Source organism: Phyllostomus hastatus, unplaced genomic scaffold (genome assembly GCF_019186645.2).
Source record: "Phyllostomus hastatus isolate PE091 unplaced genomic scaffold, TTU_PhHast_1.1 phas_contig_16, whole genome shotgun sequence".
Lineage (NCBI taxonomy): Eukaryota > Metazoa > Chordata > Mammalia > Chiroptera > Phyllostomidae > Phyllostomus > Phyllostomus hastatus.
In genome coordinates this window covers 16,679,178-16,688,663 of record NW_025333643.1, presented here as the reverse complement: position 1 = coordinate 16,688,663, position 9,486 = coordinate 16,679,178, and the positions used below count along the sequence as shown (strand labels likewise).

The 9,486-nt window shown below is 38.0% G+C and overlaps 1 protein-coding gene and 1 long non-coding RNA gene across 9 annotated transcripts in view; one reads left to right on the top strand and one right to left on the bottom strand.

Annotated features, from left to right (window-relative positions):
• Positions 1-9,486, top strand: part of FHIT (fragile histidine triad diadenosine triphosphatase) — a 1,461,545-nt gene that overhangs the window by 1,173,412 nt on the left and 278,647 nt on the right. For 7 of the 8 annotated variants that reach the window (XM_045832303.1, XM_045832304.1, XM_045832305.1 and 4 more), the window contains one exon: positions 5,482-5,627. In XM_045832303.1, the coding sequence (XP_045688259.1) occupies positions 5,482-5,627 (146 nt within the window). Of the gene's footprint in view, positions 1-3,227; positions 3,340-5,469; positions 5,628-9,486 lie in introns of all 8 variants that reach the window. The other variant, XM_045832302.1, reaches the window with a different exon arrangement.
• LOC123814470 lies at positions 19-5,300 on the bottom strand. Its single transcript, XR_006784919.1, has 3 exons — positions 5,194-5,300; positions 1,988-2,064; positions 19-196 (listed from the first exon to the last, which is right to left on the bottom strand). It is a non-coding gene; the product is annotated as an uncharacterized LOC123814470 (long non-coding RNA).

Sequence of the window (9,486 nt, the reverse complement as noted above, 5' to 3'; positions counted from 1 at the left end):
GGGAACACAGTGCACACTTTTAATAAGAGGGTAAACAGAGACTGATCATGAAAGATAAAAAACATCACAGAGCACTGGTTAATAACATGGACTTTGGAATCAGACAGGCTTGTGTTAAAGTCCAGTTTAGTCTTGTATTGGGGGTGGTGCTGTCTTGCACAAGTTTCTTATTTTCTATAAGCTGAAATGTCCTCATCTGAAAAATAGGAATTATGAAAGTATTTTATGGGTTAGTTGGAAAGATAAAGTACATTTGAGTACATATATAAATGAAACAGTGATTTTTAGCTAAAGGGGGAATGCCTGATGACTTTATTTGAAGCTAACCATAAGTTATGAGGCCATTTTCAAGGACTGATTTGATCCAAATTTGGAGAAATACATGCTGATTTTAGAGCCTGGAAACACAAGCCCATACTGAAAAGTTTATCCAGCCCGTTGGCAGAATTAGGTTCAGCCTCCTCTGTGCTCCCACAACAATTTGCACTGATTTCTATCAATAGCTCTCATCTCTCCGTGTTGTAATGATCTGTTTACACTGCACGACAGTTTGGGATATTAGAGTGTGAACTCTGCAAGGTCAGTTACTCCATTGTACTCATCTTGGCATCCTAAACTGTAATACAAGCCCTGGGCTGAGAGAAGGCTTTAGCTGTGAAATGGATGGGTGAGGGGTTTGCCAGCCGACCCATTGTTTGAGTTACTCCCCCATTTGTAAAGCCCACTTTAAATCTCATCTGCAGTATGAAGCCTTCTTTGATTTTCCTCTGCTATGAGGAATGTTTTTGTCAATCATAGGCACTAAATTGTAATTATTGGTCTTCTTTTCTTTTGAAAAATTGTTATTACTAAATAGATGCCTCTATTTATATTGTAGAGAGAGACCAGATTGCATTTGATAATCTTCTTTCACAGTTTTTCATGTGTGGTACATACTGGATCAACATACATTAAATTCCATTGAGTAGATTAACTTCCTCAAGGGGCTATCTTTGCATGCTGGCTAACAAGTCTCTGCGGAGATGTCAACCTCAAGCAAAGAGGATGCAGAAGAAGTGAGTTCCTATTGTCTGTGTGTAATATAGGATTTGTCCATTAACAAAGCCTAAGAGTCTCCATATTAAATTATACTACATCTGTGATATTACCTTAAAATAATTGCCATATAAACAGTGGCAGTAGAATTACAAGAGCTGTCTACTCTCCTTCAAAATTAATTTGCTTTCCCTGACTTGTGTGTCAAGGAGGAACCTGTAACACACACCTACCATCTTTAAGCAATATAATGTTTTCTTCCAAGACTTATGCACTTATTTTGAGAAAATACTTTTATTCTCAAATGAGTTTGTAAATAGCACACTACTTTGATCCTCTCGTGTGTTTGCAGATCATATGCTGCATTTTTCCAATTAGAGATGAAACTAACTTGGTTTACTTGTGTTGGGGAGAAATACTCATGATTCATTTCATGATATCGATATCATAACACGTTTTCTGATGTGATTAGTCTTTAAAAGCATTGTACACAGGCATGAACATGCTCTAACATGCTCAGATGTTTTTCTTAGACAATTAAATTTTGTAAGATACCATAAGATTTATCCAGTATGCTCTTAAGGTAGCATTGTAGTCCTCAACTTAGGGAAGGAAAAGTAAGAATCCAACATGTCTTGTTCCCTTTAGTTACCTCTTTCAAATGTGATTCCTCCATATCAGATTGACACCTTAAGGCCCACGGGCCAAATCTGGCCAGCCTCCTCCTTTTGTTTACTGGAACATGGCCACACCTATTAGTGTTTGTATTATGTATGACTCCTTGGGCTCATGGCCCACCCGCCTAAAATATTAATATTTACATATTTGGTCCTTTGCAGAAAAAGTTTGCTTACTTGCTATAAATCCTTTACGAACACATTTATATTTCCAGTTAGCCATGGGATAATCTATGCAATTCAGAGTTTATTCATGGTTATTCTGGAACCCTTACCTTATTAAGGTGCCCCACGTTTCTCTGCCTCTATAGCCTCCCACAGTGCTGTAGCTCTCTGTCTCAATCCCTGTTTCCTGGAATGGAAGGACAAGAGCAACTTCTTACTCTCCTTGCAATGCCTAGAGTCTAGCACAATGTCTACACTTAACTAGTGCTCACTGTTCATTGAATGAACAAACGAATTACATTTCCTAGTCATAGTATAAAGCAGCATTTTTCTATATGTAGTTTATCTGAGACTTTGAATATTCTAGAAACCACTTCTTTCTAATTATAAAAGGATTTTTAAAAAGGATTTTACCTTCATAATTATATTTCCTTTGGGCTTATATGAAAATTAGTTTACATTACAAATGAGTTTACATTTCTCCAGCTCTTATCCAACACTAGTTCTAACTATGTTAGATATTAAGCATAAATCTCTTCGAATTAAAAAAAAATATCTTTCAGCCTATCCCAGTTTTGTATAGATAATTGAAAAGTAAATGAATTTCATCAGAATTTTAGTACTCAGAGGTGGCTGATATGAGATCTTGTGTATTATTTATTTATTCATTCCAGTAATACTTATTCAGTGTCTCACATGTCATAAGTGGTGAGGAAATATCAGTAAACAAAACTAAAATTTCACTGTTGTGGAGCTTATGTTCTTATCCAGGTAGGTGGTAACCAATAGAAGAAAACCATCTGCTGGTGGCAAGGGCCAGAGAAGATGAAAACCGGTGATGTAAGAGTGAGTAAGCAGGTAGCAGTTTAAACCACTTAGCAGTGAAATATTCCTTTGAGAGAGTGGCATTGGAATTAGAATATGAATAATAAGAAAGGAATGACCATGTGAAAATCATGGAGAATTCAATTCTAGGAAGAACAAATAGCCAGGGAATAGGCTCCAAATCAGGGAAGGAGCTTACTATGTTTGAGGAACAGAAAGAAAGCACCCGTAGCAGATATAGTGTGCAAGAGAGGGGTGGGGAAAGAGGAGATGTGGAGGTGAGTAGGTATCAGGCAGAATGTAGCCTGTTGTGAGGTTCAGGCAGAGGCTTTGTTCTGCTCTGGCTTTAAAGGAGCTGAAGGAAGACGGTTGATCCTGACTTTCTGGTGTTCAATCAGTCCCTAGAATGGCCCAGGGAGTGGGATGGATAGTTGACCTGCTGCTGGCCAGGTCAACTACTCACACAGCACCCAGAGCTCCAGGGATTCACCTTGTATAACTCCAGACCCATCTACCTTCCTACAGGGTTGTATGGAGCCTACCTTTGTGGTCACTCTCAGGTTAATAGGCCTGCTAGGCCATCCTGTTGGTCCCAGCAAAACAAAGAAAGCGGTCACTGCTATGAACACCTGTCCAAGTAAGCAGCCTTGCAAGCTATCTTTATTTATCTTATTATTTGCATAGAAATGTGTGTTCATCATATGCACATAAAATAACTTCTTAACAAAAGATTGTGTTGCAGAGAGTGTATGTGTCAGGACAATGTTGCCTAAATGGGCTGGTGAAAAATAGTCACCTAAATGAGAATGTCTTTAATCTATTTAACTGTTTTGTGTCATGTTGTCTTACTATTATTAATGTTTAATCAAAATAATAAATTTATGTGGTGTATAACCCAGCATTTGGATAGATACACAGGATAAAACATCTGACAAATTCAGACATTTTTGATTCCATAAACATTTTAAACCATTAAACATTTGGCCAAGCTAATCCTTAGCATCAGACTCACAGAATGGACAGATATGTGATAAGATATTTATATGGCATTGAAAAAAGAGCTTTCAGATGTCATTGACATTACTAAAATTACAAAGGCTGTCAAATTCATTCCACCAACTTTCACAGTAAGCAATTGCTTAAATAAAATGCTGTTTCTTCCACACCTAGTTTCTGTGTAGACATAGCCTACCACGCTATTGTGGGTATTGTTGGCAGCTTGCAACTTCGTCATCTTGCTGTGGTTTGATGAAGTCAGGGCCTAAGAGTGGGTGTAAATTAAAGCTGGGAGGAAGAAGATGGGGAAAGGTCTCTTTTAACAAAGAAAAGCAACTCAGTGGGAGTGGAGACTGGCAATCTGTTAAAAAGGAAATGAAAGGAAATTCTTTATTTCTAAACAGTTCATTGACCCATGATAATAAAGCAGCCCTGCCAAAAAAGAGATAATTATCTTTTTAAGCATCAAATGCCCCATGGGCGAAGGCCTCTCCCTTCTCCTCTCTTGAAAAATGAACTCAGATTAAACAAATGCTCCTTTTCTTAGTTTACCATTGACATGAATTTCCTGATTATGAGCAAAATTAATCAGCATTCCCTTGCCTTCCCCTGCTCTCATGAAAATCAGGCCTGCCCAGTGGAGCTCAGGGATTTTCCGCTGGGCCTGGGTCCCACCATGGGTCTGATGGGCTAAAGTGCTTGATATTCTGATGAAACTAGCAGTTGTTGAATTATGGTTTTACTATGACCCATAGCTACTTAGCTTCAGGCAGAAGCATGTTCTCCTAAAACAATAAGAACAAAGGACAAAAGAGAAAAACAGAAAACAACATTATAGTGATTTTTCTCCTGCTGATATCTAAAAACTTAACAAAAGTTAGTATGTCTCATGTGTGCATGTATGTGGGTATATGTGTTTATACCCACACATATATAAGTTCAAAAATGAAAAGAAACTGAAGTGTTATTAATGATGTAATACTGAATGATAATTTGCTATCAACAAATGATTGAGTGCATATATCCATTTGCTCTAGATCTTGTTTGTTTAGACCAATAATGTAAATATGTTGATTTGTCTAACTTACAAATTGCACTGAAATACTTTTGTTTGCAAAAGCAGACAACCCTTTTCTTAATGATTTACCTTCAACTGCCTTCTTAAATTCTTAATCATCAGTTTGAGGAATCCTTGTCATAAATTGTTTAACCATGTAAACATCTGTAGGTTATAGAGGAAGTTCATTGTATGTTTTCAGAATGGCTACACTAGTTTTAAAAATAAAATAAATAAAACTATTATTATATTTTCATTACATGTTTCTCCAAAGAGATATTATCACGATGCTCTAGGTAGAGAAACCAGCTGGATATTCCAGTTATTTTCCCAGCCCCTTGGGCTGCTTGAGACAACAGCACATTAGAATAGGGGTCAGGAAATAATGGTACAGAACAGATCTTACCTCTTGGCATAATTATCTCAGCAAGCACTTACTTGAGTCTCTCCAAGATACTGATATCCCTTGCTCTTCACAGAATTTCTTCAGCTCAGCACAGCTTCTCCTTCAAAGTATAATTAACCATGTTTGAAAATCTTTTTGAAGTCCTTGGAGTTCGATTGTTGGCAAGTATTTGTTTGGTTGTTGGCAAGTATTTGTTGGATTTTATTTAGTCTTTGAGAGTTCAGACCTGGGTCAAGGGGACTCAATACTGTGGGTATAAACTTCTTGGTAAAAATACTACCAAAAGCAAGCAAAGTGTTCCTTAACAGACTTCACTGCAGATGTCCTTGTGTGTCCCCTTCGGCCAGTGGAGCGCTTCCGAGATCTGCATCCCGATGAAGTGGCTGATTTGTTTCAGGCAACCCAGAAAGTCGGCACGGTGGTGGAAAAGCATTTCCAGGGGACTTCTCTTACCTTTTCTATGCAGGTGAGTATATAGATACTCAGAAATTAGTTTTCTTCCTTTCCAAATTCTAGCATTGGGCTTTGTCCCCCTTTTAACTGGCCATCTTAGAGGGAAGGCAGTTGTGGTTATTTGTGCATTACATAATAGTCGAAGAAGATGTAACAACCCAGGACCACCTTACTGCCCACTGGCCCCATGTGGACTGTGGAATATCAGCTGAGATGACATCTGCAGCACTGTTTACAAGACAGGTGGGAGTAATGGACACATATTTAATGAGCATTATCACATTCCAGATCTTTTACTAGAACTAGGGCTGGACAAGTTGTTTTGATTAAATGGTAACTGTGTTTTAAGCACTGCCTGAGCTTAGCCCTGTTCAACTTCCAGTGGAGTCAAGATATGCAGGCTAGGTGGGGCCTTACTCTCAGAGGGCAAACCCTTTCTCTGTCTGTAAACCCAGCTTCAGTGATTGATTATGGATTGGCCAGAAGCTGGATTGATTGAATATTTGGTATGACGAGACTCCTAGTAAGGAAATGAGACCCTGAATCAATGCAGATCTTTAGGCACAGGCTGAGTCAACCCTTGTCGTACGGTGCCCCTGGGTTAGAGCTGGGGTATCAGTACACATTAAAGTCCTTTGTGGCCTCAAAGTTGGTGACTCTGCAAAACCCTTTGGAATGAAATGAATTATTCCATAATATGAGGGGGACCCAAAAAATCAGAATTTATTTATAAAAAATTGTGTATTTATTCTTACATGTTTAAACTTCAGTCACCTTCAAAGTACTCCCCATGATGCAATACACCTATTGAGACATTTTTTCCACTGCTCAAAACAGTTTTTGAACTTATTGATTCTGATGCCTTTTAGTGCTTCTGCTGGTTTTTGTTCCACCTCTTCCAGACTGGCAAAATGTTGCCCTTTGAGGAATTTTCCCCCGAGGAAACAAAAAAGGTCGCTTGTGGTGAGCTGGGGTGAATGGTAAGGGTAGAACATGGGAGTCATGCTGGTTTTGGTCAAAAACTGTGGAACACTCAGCACAGTGTGGCAGGTGCACTCATAAATTACCAATAATGAAATGGGCAAACGTGTTGAAAATGTCTTCAAAAAAACTTCACTGAAGCTGAACACAGCCTCTCACAGCAACACCAGCTCGAACACTGATACAAATGAGATACTAGAACACTCACCTAGCAGGGCAAGTCTACAAGGAGCTTGCCCTCCAGAAGATAATTCCAGGGATTTTTTTTTTGGCTCACCCCTCATATGAGACCCTGTACCCAGTGCTTCAGTTAAACTGAATAGTAGAGGAACTATTCAGCTCCTGAGCTCTCTACCAAAGGTAACAAAGAAATAAAGTCACTGTTTTCAGGTTATGAAAGGCTCTGACTAAAAATGCTCATCTACTTCTCAAAATAGACTTCTTGGCCACTATATATATGTTAATAGTATCTAAACTTTCCTGTAAAACTTGGAACATGTGCATGTGAGGGTGGGTGGTATGTCAAACCATTTGAGTTACCTTCAGACAGGTTGTTAGGCTTGGGATGGACCTATCAAGCTTGTGCTGTAAATCTTGTTTACAGAGGGACCAAATGAAGGCAAGTAGGGGAAGACATCTGTCAGTGCTTAGGGAAATGGTAAAAGAAAAATCACATACAGAGAAAATGGCTAGTACTGGTTCTCTAACATGATTTACTAGAAAGTTAATTTGATAAATATAGGAACTGACTTGTGCTTTGAGTAGTTTCACATATACAGTCTTTTCAAACATTTTTTATTGTTTATTGTATTACAGTTGTCCCAAGTTTTCCACCTTTGCCTCCTCTGCTCACCCCACTCCCCGTTCTCACAGTTCATCCCCACACCATTGTCCATGGCCATGGGTCATTCATACATGTTATTTGACTACTCCCTTCCCCTTCTTTCCATTCCTCTCCTCTACCTCCCCTCTGGCCCCTGTCAGTCTGTTCCATATTTCCTGGTTCTATTTTGCGTGCTAATTTATCTTACTGATTAGATTCCTTTTATAAGTGAGATCATATGGCATTTGTCTTTCACCACCTGGCTTATTTCACTGAGCGTGATAATCTCTGGTTCCAACCATGTTGTCGCAAAAGGTAGGAGTTCCTTCTCTTTTTCTGCTGTGTAGTAAGTATTCCATTGTGTAAATGTACCACAGTTTTTTAATCCACTCATCTACTGATGGGCACATACGCTGTTTTCAGCACTTGGCTATTATAAATAGCACTGCTATGAACATAGGAGTGCATACGTTCTTTTGAATTGGTGTTTCATGATTCTAGGGTACATTCCCAGCAGTAGAATTGCCAGGTCAAAAAGCAGTTCCATATTTGATTTTTTGAGAAAATTCCACACTTTTCCACTGTGCCTGCACCAGTCTGCATTCCCACCAACAATGTACTAGGGTTCCCCTTTCTCCACAACCTTGCTGTTTGTTGATTATTAATGATGGCCATTCAGAGAGGTGTGAGGTCAAAACTCATTGTGATTTTAATTTGCATCTCTTTGATGGCTGGTGATGTTGAGCATTCTTTAATGTGTCTATGGGCCCTCTCTCTGTCCTCCTTGGAGAAGTGCCTATTCAGGTCCTTTGCCCATTTTTTAATTGGATTGTTTCTCTTCCTGGTATTGTCATATGAGTTCTTTATATATTTTGTCTAATTTATCATTGGCAAGTATCTTCTCCTATACGTTGGTTCATACTTTATTTTGATGATGGTTTCTTTAGCCATTCAGAGGCTTTTTAATTTGATATAGTCCTATTTATTTTTTCCTTCATTTCCCTTGCCCTAGGAGATATATCATTGAAAATATTGCTACACAGAATATTTGAAGTTTTATTTCCTATGTTTTCTGCAAGGATTTTTATAGTATTGTAACTTATATTTAAGTCTTTTGCCCATTTTGAGTTTATTCTGGTGTATGGTGTAAGTTGGTGGTCTAGTTTCATTTTTTTTGCATGTACCAGTCTAGTTAAAGGTTAGTCAATTTTGTTTATCTTTTCAAAGAACCAGTTCCTGGATTCATTTATCTTTTGGATTGGTTTTTTAGTCTCTATATCATCTAATTCTGCTCTGATTTTGATTATTCCTTTCCTTCTACTCACTCTGAGCTTTGTTTGTTGTTCCTCTAGTTATTCTAGATGTAAGGTTAAGTTGTTTATATGAGATTTTCCTGTCTTCTTTAGGTAGGCCTATATTGCTATGAACTTCCCTCTCAGAAGTGCCTTCTCTGTGTCCCATAGGTTTTGGGTTGTTTTGTATTCATTTTCACTTGTTTCCAGTTATTTTTTAATTTTTTCTTTGACCTCACTGTTAACTCATTCATTATTTAATAACATGTAATTCAGTCTCCATGTATTTGATTGTTTTTTAGTTTTTTCCTTGAGGTTGGTTTCTAGTTTCAAACCACTGTGATCTGAGAAGATGCTATGATTTCAATTTTCTTGAATTTATTGAGGCTGGTTTTGTGTCCTACCACATGGTCTGTCATTGAAAATGATTCATGTGCATTTGAAAAGGGTGTGTAGTTTGCTTCTTTGGGGTGAGATGCTCCATAAAAATCAATTAAGTTCACTTAATGTAGAGTGTTGTTCAATGCCACAATATTCTTGTTGATTTTTGGTTTGGACGATCTATCCATTGTTGACAATGTGGTGTTAAAATTCCCTATGATGACTATATTTCTGTAGATCTCCTTATTAAAGTCCAAGACTTTCCTTATATATTTAGGTGCTCATATGTTGGGTGCATTTATGTTTACAAGGGTTATTTCCTCTTTTTAGACTACTCCCTTAAGTATTACATGATGACCTTCTTTGTCTCTTGTTATGGTCTTTGTGTGGAAGTC